Raw genomic sequence first — 14,007 nt, 5'->3', positions numbered from 1 at the left:
CTTCATTGCATTTGAAGACTAGAGCTATTTTGTTAGCAGAGATTTAGTTAAAAATGAAAGGTGGGTGAAGTTATTTTGCTACTCCACATACCCTGAGATAAATTTCACAATCCTTTTCTTTTAGTCTTGGATTTTAAACAGGTTACATAGGAATCCCAGGTGCTGAATACACCTGTTTAATTAACAATACAGCAATTTTAACAGGGTAACACAGTCCAGAGAAAAATGTTACATTAGGCAGTTGACATTTCATTTAAAATTTTTTCTTAAAACTAAAAGGTTTCATTTTAACAGATAAATTTCAAATGTACTTTTTTAAACTGATTGTTAATTAGAGCCTAAGCAATTATAAAGAAAATACACCAATGATATTCAACCAGAGGTTAATTTTCTGGTCATACTGACATGTTAAAATACTTTTCTTAAAATTTTAATTTACCTGAGACTCAGTTCTCAGGTATCTTTTTGGTTAAAAATATTTGTTAAGATAGGTGATAATTGGACTACTTTTATATTGACAACTGAAATAAAGCTATAAACAGTCAGTGTTTCGGGACCCAGAACCAACTTGTCAAAAAAGTACATTTTATACCCATAATATCGTTATTTTCACATGATTATCCTTTCAAGTTATCATAATCTGTTACTGGCTTCTTGTCTAAGAATTTACAGGGCCTAAGGTGAGGCTGTCAGGTAAATGACTGGCATATACAAATCAAAGACTGTGTTCAGGACAAGAGAGACACACCCACTGCCTGATGGACAGGATTCACCCATTAACCCGTCACTTTGGAGTCTGCCTAACAGGAGCAAGTCCTCCGAGTTCTGACAGCCACATACGGACAAGAAAGGCTGCTGAAACTCATTTAATTAGACTTAGAGGTACTACTGCTGTTAGTCTGTGTATAAAGATTTTCCATCATACGTTATAATTTTGTGTTTCAGGTAAAAAACTTGGTTTCAACTGTTACAGTCATAGAAGTATTTCCCCTGGGATTTCCTCCACATAGAGAAGGTACCCATATAATTATTTTTAAATAGTCTTCCGCCCTCCCTCCAACACCCCCCCACCCCCATATGAGCATAACCAAATCAGTTGTAATGAAGTACAGCACACAGAGATGACTGTCGGCCTCCTATGGGGACACTGAGTGCCATCCAGCCCACAGGCTCACTCAACAGTCTGCATGTGTTCCTGAGGAGAAATCCGTCGAGTCCCTTTGCTGTTGTGACATCTCCAAAGCCAGCTTTTCCTGTAACAAGCGTTCTGGACTTCACCTACCATGCTCATCTCATTTGGATTTCAATGCTTCCTCCCATTCAACAGCCAATTCAGAGTTCTTGGGAATTGCTGGAAATATTGATTGCATTTTACTTCGAAAGTCTTTTATCTGAAAGATGAAAAAAAAATCAGTCATCAGATGTTAAAAGATGGGATAAAGAGCCAAAGCAATGAGAGACGTACCCCGTTGCTGACCGACTGATACATCGTTGCTGTGGATACCGGGCGAAGGAAGACCAACAAAAGGTAAAGACTGTTCTCGCTGCCTTGAAAGACAATGAGACATACCTCTTGTCTTTTTCCAAGTATAAGTCTATTGGGCCTTAAATAACATAAAACTCCACTCTAAATCTGGAAAGCAACAGGCTCTAAATCGTCAGCCCTCAATGACATTTATTTCCTACCAAGAGAATGGTATGTGTTGTTGGCCTTCATATATAAAGATGCAGCTGAGAATGGGATTTCTATCTAAATAAACATACTGAAGCCATTCAAACTTAAAGAATTTGGGGGCCAGAGGGAAGGAGTGGGGAGAAGTAACTTAGTAGGGGGTAAATAAAGAAGGAATCAATGGCAGATAGAGTAGCATGTTTTTATGTGCCAGTGTTGAAAAATCTATGTAGAGGTTTTCTCAGCAGAGGGTGATTTGGAATCCGAGAGTCAGAGCAGGAGGTTGGAAGATCCTGACACGCAGTGTCAGTCCACCTAAGTGTGCACCGCCCTGAGCGAGGGGAACACTAATTTATGGGAGGTGGATAATCTTTACCTTAGACAATACTAGATCCACACTCTTTGATTCATTCTTTTCACTGAGATGGTCCTGTTCTGAAGACGGTGTTTCAGAAGCGCTACAGCACAGCACTGCAGTGTTCTCATCAGCCATATCCCAACCATTACTTCCCAAGGATCCAGATCTCCTCAGTCAGATTTGTGACGCACCCTGAACTCACAGCAAAATGTAAGTCATTCTTGGAGTGATTTTTGAGAGTCGGCTAGTATTTTTTTTTTTTATCTTGATGCTTACTTATTTCACCTCGAAGCTGAATCCTTGTAGTGTTTCCAAATTCAGGTGGTGCACCCTGTGGGGACCTGTAAGTTCCTAGTCATTTATTCCAGTCATTGTAGCACCATTTTAGCACAGACCCTGCTATCAGGTGCACCTCTCTGTTCAAAGCCCAACTCCACTGCTTGGGAAATCTGCTTATTTTAAGGGGTAGTTTCCATGTGTGCAGAATGGAGATAATTACCTGCTTACAGAGGGTAGTACTCAATATATTAGCTAGTGTCACTACAGCATCATCACAATGTACTGTGTTCCAAGAACAAAGCTCGTGTGGATATAAGTATTGTGGTGTGTTTGTCAAAAGCATTAATTTATAGTTATATCATTTTGGTTTAAATATTCTGATACTGGAAGACATAGAAGGTTATCCATCATATGTAGTCTGGAGGAGGTCCATGCCCACTATCTCTTTGTTTGGGTCTCAGACACCAGTCTTGAAGACACACACACACACACACACACACACATATACATATCCACGACATGTGTGTCTCTCCCTAACCCCCTCTTCCATGCAGCTCTCTAGTTTGTAGTGTGATGAAAGGTTTTCAACTAAAGGCAGTACTGTATCTGACTGGAAATGTAGTTCTAAACAGCGGTTCTCGAGTAGAGACTCCTGACAATTTGGCTGTCACAATCGCAGGGGATTACTGTTTGCATTGGGGGTGTGTGGGGACGTGGGGTGGTGCTAAATGTCTAGGGTGGCCAACAAAAAGAACTGCTTTGTCCAAAATCCCAAGAGTGCCCCCCTGGAAGAACCTTGCATGGGCTTTCTCAGTTGAAAGACATCTCTGGCCAGGATCTGCAACGAGCTGCTTGGTTCTTTCCCTTCACCTTTCTGGTTGAACACCTGTTACAACTGAGCCTAATGACAGAGTTTTCCAGTGGGGTATCAGACAGCCAGGGCATGAACAGAATCATTTACCATCCCACCTTCTCAGGAATCTGGAACAAGGTCAGTCGCTGAGAAGGCAGAGGCTGGGACACTCAGATGAGGCCTGGGTAGGAGAGTGCCGAGTGGCTGCTCCACTTCAGCATGGGGGCTGCTGTTCCCATTTCCTCCTCTTGGCCCCATTTTTTTTCTTTCCTCTAATTTCCTAAGTATTATTTACTTGTTTCCCAGGGTCATAAGTGAGTAACTGAACCACTAGAAGGAATCATATCTGAAAAATAGCCAACTAGGAACAGACAGGCTTCAGAGCAAGGTGAAGGAAGAGAGACAAGTGGGATAAAGAACGCCATTTAGTCCTCTTTAAATGTACAGCTGTGGAGGAGTTCAATCAACATGGCAGAGAAGAAGGACCTTGAGCTCACCTCCTCTCACGAGCACACCAAAACCACAACTAAGTGCAAAACCACCATGGACGAAAAGATCAGAAAAGATCTTCTACAACAAAAGACGTAAAGAAGGAACCAGAAGGAGAGGGGTAGGAATGGTGGCCTGGTAATACAGTTAAGTCCCATATCCCCAAGTGGGTGACCCACAGACAAGAGAATAATTACATTGCATAGGTTCTCCCACAGAAGTCAGAGTTCTGAGGCCCATGTCGGGCTCCCTAGCCTGGGGTGTCCTGCACTGGGAAGACGAGCCCCCAGAGAATTTGGCTTTAAATGTCAGTGGGGCTTAATTTCAGGAGTCCCAGAGGACTAGGGAAATAGAGACTTCACTCTTAAAGGGCACACACAACATCGCGCATGTTTTGGGACCCAGGACAAAGGCAGTAATTTGGTAGGAGCCTGGGCCAGACCTACCTGCCGGTCTTGCAGAGTCTCCTGGAGGGGCAGGAGGCAACTGCAGCTCACCTTGGGGACACAGACACTGGTGGCAGCCATTCTTGGGAGCTCCTCCTACCACTTGGACACTGGTGCTGGTGGGTGCCATTGTGGAATCCTCCCTCTAGCTCATTAGTGCCAAGACCTGACCCAGTGCTGGGATGCCTCAGGCCAAGCAACTAACTGGGCTGGGGACACAGCCCCATCCATCAGCAGACAGCTGCCTTAAGACCTCGTGAGCCCAGCTGCCTTTAGACATGGCCCTGTCCACCACAGGGTCCAAGACCCAGCCCCACCTACCAGTGGGAAGGCACCAGCTCCAGTATCTCCTGGGCCTGCCCCAGCCCTCCAGGAAGCCTGCTCTAGCCTCTGGACCAGCCTCCCCACCAGCAGGCCAACACAAGCTTTGGGACACCCTGGACCCTGTACCCAACTGTGTCAGGAACACCCCCCACCCAACCAGCCATCTGACACCAGCTCTAAGACCCTTGGGCCCTGTCACCAGCCTCCAGGACCAGGCTCTGCCTACCAGTAGTCTAGCACTAACGCCAGGACCTGGCTTCATCCACCAGGGGGCAGACAACAGCCCCAGAATCTTCTGTACCCTGACTCCACACACCAGTGAGCCAGCACTAGCCCCAGGGCCCCCTGAGGTTCTGCAGTCAGCTGCCTCGTGACCCGGCCCTGTCAACCAGCAGTTGGCAGCTTCTGCACAAGGCAGGGTCTGGCACCCAACTGGACTGGGGGCCAACCAAACCTACCAGACCACCCACACAGTCAGCCTGTCACAAGAGAAGGACCAACCATAGGGGGAACTCCTAGAGCATACGGCTTGGGTGATAAGAGGGAATTGTGTTGCTGGGACACACAGGGTGTCTCCTACAGAAGGCCACTTCTCCAAGGTCTGGAAACGTAACTAACCTACCATATACGTTAAAACAACAAAACAAAACAAAAAACAGGCAAAATGAGGTGACAGAGGAACATGCTCCAGACAAAGGAACAAGGTAAAACCTCAGAAGAAGAATGGAGACGGGCAATCTACCCAAGAAAGTGTTCAGGGTAGTGATCGTGGAGGTGAACAAAGAGCTCGGGAGAAGAATGGATGCATAGAGCAAGAAGTCAGAAGTTTTTAACAGAGTTAGAAAATAAAGAACAACCAGAGATGAAGACTACAACGACTGAAATAAAAAATATACTAGAAGGAATCAACAGCTGACTGAATGATACAGAGGAACAGATCAGTGAGCTGGAAGGCAGAAAAGACATAGTGGAAATGACTGATGCTGAACACAAAAAAGAATGAAAAGAAATGAAGGCAGTTTAACGTCTCTGACCAGAGACGTTATCAGTATGTTTTTAGAGAGATACAATTAACATCACTGCGTGAAGCTGTTAGAGCTTAAAACTGATCAAGCGTTCATTATACAACTTATGATTGTTGTTATCATTTACATTTTGCTCCATTAGGTTTTTGTGCCAACCCTGTGTATATTACAAACGTAAAATTTTCAAAAATGATGCATCATGAAATTTTGAGTGAAGAGTAAGTTTTTGGTGAATTTTATGCAGATATTTTCTCTGTCTGAGCAACATATGCCAACTGGTGTCTCAGCAGATGATAGCTCTTCAGAATACACTTCTGATTCAGATGATGTGAATATAAGACCAAATAAAGACAAAAAACCTTAGTGATTGACTCTGATACAGAAAGTGAAAACAGAACTCACAGTGCTGGAGAATGCTCCTTTGCTACTACAAAAGAGTGGATTGAAGACAACATTTCATGAAGATTAGAAGACTTTACAGGTGTGTCAGATTTAACTACTGAATGTAATAACCCGCAAAGTGTTAGTGAAATAATAACAATTACTTTTTGGCCAGCCAAAATAAAAATTGCTGGCCACAGGCATTAGTTTCTGCAGAAATCCCCTGGTCACACACTAATATTCACATTATAGGGGTCCCTGAAGGAAAAGAGGGAGAAAGGGGCTGAGAACATATTTGAAGACATAATAGCTGAGAACTTCCCTGACCTGGGAAAGTAAACAGCCATAGACATCCAGAGAGTCCCATAAAGGATTAACCCAAAGAGAAACACACCAAGACACACAATTAAAATGGCAAAAATTAAAGGTAAAGAGAGAATATTAAAAACAGCAAGGGAAAAGCAACAAATAACATACAAGGGAACTCCCATAAGGCTATCAGCTGACTTTTCAGCAGAAACTCTGCAGGCCAGAAAAGAGTGACACCATATATTTAAAGTGATGAAAGGGAAAAACCTACAACCAAGAATACTCTACCCAGCAACTCTTGTGTAGATTTGATAGATCAAAAGCTTTACAGACAAGCAAAAGCTAAGAGTTCAGCACCACCAAACCAGTTTTACAGGAAATGTTAAAGTAACTTTTCTAAGCGATAAAGAAAATGCCGTAACTAGAAACATGAAAATTACAAACTGAAAAGCTCAATGGTATAAAGGCAAACACGCCGTAAAGACAGGAAGTCATCCACACACAAAGCTAGTAGGAAGGTTAAAAAACAAAAGTAGTAAAATCATCTATATTCACAATAAGCAGTTAAGGGATACACAAAACAATTAGATGTAAAATATGATGTCAAAAACAGTAATTGTGAGGGGAGGAGAGTAGAAATGCAGGGTTATCAAAATGCATTTGAAATTAAGAGATCAGCAACTTAAAACAAATATATATGTAATTCATATATATATAAAACTATATATATACATATATATGTATATAAAACTATGTATATATATGTATCTCACTATATAAAAACCTCATGGTAACCAAAAACCAAATTATCTATAATAGATATACACATACACAAAAAGGAATTCAAACATAACACTAAAGATGGTCTTTTTTTTCCCTTCTTTTCTTTTGTGACTTGATGACTTACAAAAACAACTTACAAATAATTGACAAAATGTCAAAAGTACATATCAATAATTACCTTAAATGTAAATGGAAGTGTTCCAATTAAAAATCAGAGTGCCTGAATGGATACAAAAACAAGACCCATATATGTGCTGCCTACACGAGATCTGAAGACACACAGACTGAAGGTGAGGGGATGAAAAAAGATATTCCATGCAAATAGAAATCAAAAGAAAACCAAGGTAGCAATACTTATATCAGACAAAATAGACTTTGAAATAAAGGCTGTTACAAGAAACAAGGGCACTGCATAATGATCAAGGGATCAGTCCAAGAAAAAGATATAACAATTGTAAATATATATGCACCCAACATAGGAGCACTGAAACACATAAAGCAAATATTAACGGACATAAAGGGAGAAACTGAGAGTAACACAATAATAGTAGGGGACTTTAACACCCCATTTACATCAATGGACACATCATCTAGACAGAAAATCAATAAGGAAACACTAGCCTTAAATGATACATTAGACCAGATGAACTTAATTGATATACACAGAACATTCCATCCAAAAGCAGCAGAATACATATTCCTTTAAAGTGCACATGGATCGGGATAGATCACGTTTCCACAAAACAAGCCCTGGTAAATTTAAGAAAGTTGAAATGATGTCAATCATCTTTTCCGATATGAACACTATGATACTAGAAATCAACTACAAAAACTGCAGAAAACAAAAACACGTGGAGGCCAAACAATATACTACTAAACAACCAAACACTAAACAACCAATGGATCACTGAAGAAATCAAAAGTAAATTAAAAAATATCTAGACACAAATGAATACTAAAACACAATGATCCCAAACCTATGGGATGCAGCAAATGTAGTTCTAAGAGGGAAGTTTATAGTGATATAGCTTACCTTAGGAAACAAGAAAAATATCAAATAAACAACCTAACCTTACACCAAAAGGAACTAGAGAAAGAAGAACAAACAAAACCCAAAGTTAGTAGAAGGAAATAAATCATAAAGATCAGAGCAGAAATAAATGAAATAGAGCCAAAACAAAAATCAAACAAAAAACCCCAGGGAAAAAGCTGACAGTATTTCCTCTAAGATCAGGAACAAGACAAGGATGTCCACTCTCACCACTTTTATTCAACATAGTACTGGAAGTCCTAGCCACAGCAATCAGAGAGGAAAAAGAAATAAAAAGAATACAAATCGGAAAGGAAGAAGTAAAACTGTCACTGTTTGTAGATGATACTATACATAAAAAAAATCCTACAGATGCCACCAGAAAACTACTAGAACTCATCAATGAATTTAGTAAAGTTGCAGGATACAAAATTAATATACAGAAATCTGTTGCATTTCTGTACACTAACAATGAACTATAAGAGAAATTGAGGAAACAATCCCATTTACCACTGCATCAAAAAGAATAAAATGCCAATGAATAAACCTACCTAAGAAGGTAGACCTGTACTTGGAAAACTATGGCAGTGAGGAAAGAAACCGAAGACAACACCAACAGATGGAAAGATATACCATGTTCATGGGTTGGAAGAGTTAATATTGTTAAAATGACCATACTACACAAGGCAATCTACAGACTCAATGCAATCCCTATCAAGATAGCCATGGCATTTTTTCACAAAACTTGAACAAATAACTTCAAAATTTGTATGGAAACACAAAAGATCCCAGATAGCCAAAGCAATCTTGAGAAAGAAGAACAGAGCTGGAGGAATCACACTCCCTGTCTTCAGACTATACTACAAAGCTACAGTAATTAAAACAGTATGGTACTGACACAAAAACAGACACATAGATCAATGGAACAGAGAGCCCAGAAATAAACCCATGCACCTATGGTCAATTAATCTATAACAAAGGAGGAAAAATATACATCGGAGAAAAGGCAGCCTCTTCAATAAGTGGTGCTGGGAAAATTGGACAGCCACAAGTAAAAGAATGAAATTAGAACATTCTCTAACACCATACACAAAAATTTTTAAATGGATTAAAGACCTAAGTGTAAGACTGGAAACTATAAAACTCCTAGAGGCAAACACAGGCGGAAAATTCTTTGACATAGCTGTCTCCTGAAGCAAAGGAAATGAAGGCAAAAATAAACAAATGAGACCTAGTTAAACTTAAAAGGTTTTGTACAACAAAGGAAACAATCAACAAAACGAAAAGACAACCTACTGAATGGGAGAAGATATTTGCAAATAATATGACCGATACAGGGTTAATATCCAACAAATATCAACAGCTCATACAATTCAAAATTTAAAACCCAATTTAAAAATGGGCAGAAGAACTGAATAGACATTTTTTCAAAAGGACATGCAGATGGCCAACAGGCACATGAAAAGATGCTCAACATCCCTAATCATCAAGGAAATGCAAATCAAAACTACAATGAGATATCACTTCACCCCTGTCAGAATGGCTATCCTCAAAAAGGACACAAATAACAAATGTTGGTGAGGATGCGGAGAAAAGGGAACCCTTGTACTCTGTTGGTGAGAATGTAAATTGGTGTAGCCACTGTGCAAAAAAGGATGGCGGTTTCTCAAAAAACTGAAAATAGAAGAATCATATAACCCAGCAATTCCATTCCTGGGCATATATCTGAAAAAAACAAAAACATTAATTCGAAAAGATACATGCACGCCAATGTTCACAGCAGCATTATTTATAACTGCCAAGATATGGAAGCGACCTAAGTGTCCATCAACAGATGACTGGATAAACATGATGTGGTATATATATATGTACAATGTAATACTAATCAGTCATAAAAAGGAATGAAGTTTTGCCATTTGCAACAACATGGATGGACTTGGAGGGTATTATGCTAAGTGAAGTAAGTCCAACAGAGAAAGACAAATACTGTATGATATCACTTATATGTGGAATCTAAAAAATACAACAAACTAGTGAATATAACAAAAAAGAAAACAGACTCAGATACAGAAACCAGTGGTTACCACTGGGGAGAGGGAAGGGTGGAGGAGCAACGTAAGGGTAGGGGATTAAGAGGTGCAAACTATTATGTATAAAATAAGCTACAAGGATATATTCTACAACACAGGGTATATGGCCAATATTTTAGAACTGTAAACGGAGTACAACCTTGAAGATTTTTGAATCATTATATTGTATGCCTGTTACTTACATAACATTGTACATCAACTACACTTCAATGAAAAAAATTTTTTTAATTTTACACCTGTGGGAATGGAAACCCAGAGTCTTTACTTATACCCTACTTATAAACAGGGCCTCAAGTTGCTTTCAACAGTAGGGCTCATAGAAAGTTTTTAAGCTTGTACTATTTGTAGTATATGTATAGTAAACGAAAACCTTCAGTTTTTTCCACCTGTTTCAATTTCTGATATGCAGATCAGAAGTGCCGGTCTTATCAGTGATACTCTAGTACAGGCCAACAGAACATTCCCCTGCTTAAAAATGTGTGTGACAAAAGATTTAGGGATTGAGTACATTTAAGCAAAAATCATTATAAAATAAATGTACTGAATTCCACAATAATAATTACAGCTATTGCCACAGAACCATCCCCCTAACCTAAAACCCCAAAAGTTTGGTGAAGATGGGGCATGCTGGGAACCTGAGTCTCCATCTAGCAACTCAGCTTTACTCTGAAGCATTTTCCAAATTCTGGGACCTCCTCTCTGCAGTCCTCCTCTTTCCTCTTTCATCTCTGACCAGGGAGAATTTTTCCATGATTATGGACCACAAACCTACCTTTCTAAACAGGGCCACTCTGTACTGCACAACTCCAGGGGCTGCTCTCCACAAAAAATAAGACACGAATGGCACTCCCTAGGCAATGAGCCCACTGCTCCAAGAACCGCATCCTTAAGTCCCAATGTTTGTGTCCAACAGTGCTGGGTTGTAATATTATCAGAAACTACCACTCTCCAAGGCAGCAGTTCTCAAAGAGTGTTATGACAATTGGAAAATGTATTACAAGTAATTTGTCACTAACATGGACATTCTGATTGACTTTTTAGATATTAAAATAGATTCAAGATCATGTCTCCAATAATGTTTACTACTCTCATTCACACCTCAACAGCTTTTTAAAGGGCGATTTAGCCGGTATGCCAGGAGTGAAACATGGGATATGCTATACATTTACCATGCATGTCTTGGCAAGGAAAAAAACAACACGAAAACTTCTGGTCTAATATATAGTGTGCTGAAAAATTACTTAAAAGCTGAGGCTATGCCCCCAATTTAATTTGAGAAAACCCTTACAGCATTTATTCTAATAAATAGACAGCTATTGGAATTAAACGCTTCAAGTTTTAGGGCTTCCCCGGTGGTGCAGTGGTTGAGAGTCTGCCTGTCGATGCAGGGGACGTGGGTTCGTGCCCCGGTCCGGGAAGATCCCACATGCCGCGGAGCGGCTGGGCCCGTGAGCCATGGCCGCTGGGCCTGTGCATCTGGAGCCTGTGCTCCGCAACGGGAGAGGCCACGACAGTGAGAGGCCCGTGTACCGCAAAAAAAAAAAAAAAAAAAAAAAAAAAAGCTTGAAGTTTTAAAACGTCTTTGCCATTGACTAGCTCACTTAGCTTCAGTTTTCTCACTTGCAGGTACAGGACTACTGCCAGCCTCGGTGCTGAGGTTAGAATAATGAAAGCTTTATAGGACCAACTGATGAGAAAGCCTTTGGACCTGTCAATAATTACAGTGCCAACGGTCATTTTGAAGAACCAGGAAATTCAGCTTCTTCATAAAACAGAATAAGACTATAAATGTTCCCTGAACAGGAATAACAGTGTCTGCCATTTGAGATCACCTATGTGCCGGACACTACACCAAGCAGTAGGCTTTTATTCAGTCTTCACGATTCTGTGTGGCAGAAATGAGGACCACCACTTCACATATGAGAAACCAGAGGTCAGAGAGGTTAGCCCACCCACGGTGATCTGGTTTACGAGTACGATGGCCTGACTGATATCCAGGCTCTTTCCCCACAACCACCCTGGTTCTGTGACCTGGAAAGACAGGGCACCTCTACAAGCTCTACGCCTGTGCCAGCTTTCAATACAAATGACTTAAAAAGCCTATAGTGTGTGTCTCTTGTGATGGTGACCGTGTTACTGAGAATGCTGAATGGCAGACTGTTACCAGTACTCACCGATGGCCAGTACTCATCTGCTTCTGGATACAGGGGGCTATACTTCTCTACCCTCTTGAAGTTAGGTAACCATCTAACTAATTCTGGCTAATGAAACATGAGGAAGAGAGATGTGTGTCACTTCCAAGGTGGAAGCACATTACTGCAAGTGTTCAATTCTCCAGGCCTCTCTTCCCTTTCCACAGCAATCATGGAAACCTGTGTTGCTGCAGTGGCGCCTCAAGATCAAAGAAACTTGAGGTATGAGGCCAGCCTGTGGAGGGCAGCTTCCCTAGAAAGTTGTGTAAACCCAGTGAATTTTAGGAGAGAAATAAACCTTTGTTATTATTATTTTTTTTTGCGGTACGCGGGCCTCTCATCGTTGTGGCCTCTCCCGTTGTGGAGCACAGGCTCCGGATGCGCAGGCTCAGCGGCCATGGCTCATGGGCCCAGCCGCTCCGCGGCATGTGGGATCCTCCCGGACCGGGACACAAACCCGTGTCCCCTGCATCGGCAGGCGGACTCTCAACCACTGCACCACCAGGGAAGCCCAAACTTTTCTTATTTTAAGCCACACAGCTGGAGATTATTTTTTACTATAGTATAACCCAGCCTATCCTGACTGAAGTAGCTGGTGAAGAGAATTACAAAACAGACATAAGGCAGGCTCTGATCTCCTTCAATATTACATTAAATTTGGCTGAAACATGGCTGAATAAAAATTCAAGGGCTGGACAAAGGGGAAGAGAAACTTGGTGCAATTAAGCTTAAAAAGGTTTTAGAACCACCTGGAACAATCAAAGCACCACTTTTGCCACCTTCAGGGAGCTCAGCACATCGATTAATCCCATAATATGACACAGCTTCCTGGGTAATCAGAACATTTTGATATTTTCAATGAAATAGTATGGTTCAATGAAATAATAGGGGAGCTCTGATCAGCACAGTTAAGTAAAGGGTCAGTTTTGGGGGGTAGACCACTGTCCTATGTCTACTTGATAAAACTAAATAAGCAGGACTGGCTTAATTTAGAAAGCAGATGCTAGGGGCTTCCCTGGTGGCGCAGTGGTTAAGAATCCGCCTGCCAATGCAGGGGACACGGGTTCAAGCCCTGGTCCGGGAAGATCCCACATGCCGCGGAGCAGCTAAGCCCGTGCGCCACAGCTATGGAGGCTGCGCTCTAGAGCCCGCGAACCACAACTACTAAGCCCGTGTGCCACAACTACTGAAGGCCGCACACCTAGAGCCCGTGCTCTGCAACAAGAGAAGCCACCGCAATGAGACGCCTGTGCACCACAATGGAGAGTAGCCCCTGCTTGCAGCAACTAGAGAAAAGCCCACGCGCAACAAATACCCGATGCAGCCAAAAAAAAAAAAAGAAAGCAGATACTAGTACGTTTCAATTTTGATTAGGCCTATTGATATCCACATCAAACCTGAGATATGTTTGAACATACCATATCATTTATTTAATATTCAATTGAATAGGAAGGCTAAGATTCTCATTTCCTAAGTTATTAGTACCATTATTTAGGTAAAGGTCAGACGAGCATCTTTTTTTTTTTTTTTTTTTTTGCGGTACGCGGGCCTCTCACTGTTGTGGCCTCTCCCGTTGCGGAGCACAGGCTCCGGACGCGCAGGCTCAGCGGCCATGGCTCACGGGCCCAGCCGCTCCGCGGCATGTGGGATCCTCCCGGACCGGGGCACGAACCCGCGTCCCCTGCATCGGCGGGCGGACTCTCAACCACTGCGCCACCAGGGAAGCCCCAGACGAGCATCTTTACTTTCTCCTAAACCTTCAATGTATCACATCCA

At 41.6% G+C, this 14,007-nt stretch overlaps 1 protein-coding gene across 1 annotated transcript in view; it reads right to left on the bottom strand.

Annotated features, from left to right (window-relative positions):
* Positions 1–1,118: 1,118 nt before the first annotated feature.
* The window catches only part of TMEM242 (transmembrane protein 242), a 47,100-nt gene continuing 34,211 nt past the window's right edge, over positions 1,119–14,007 (bottom strand). Inside the window, exon 4 of the mRNA XM_065889179.1 lies at positions 1,119–1,391. Within this exon, the coding sequence (XP_065745251.1) occupies positions 1,293–1,391 (99 nt within the window). The 3' untranslated portion in view covers positions 1,119–1,292. The remainder of the gene's footprint in view (positions 1,392–14,007) is intronic.

Source organism: Phocoena phocoena, chromosome 12 (genome assembly GCF_963924675.1).
Source record: "Phocoena phocoena chromosome 12, mPhoPho1.1, whole genome shotgun sequence".
Lineage (NCBI taxonomy): Eukaryota > Metazoa > Chordata > Mammalia > Artiodactyla > Phocoenidae > Phocoena > Phocoena phocoena.
The sequence above is the reverse complement of the archived record's forward strand: the minus strand, read 5'-3'. Positions and strand labels throughout refer to the sequence as shown.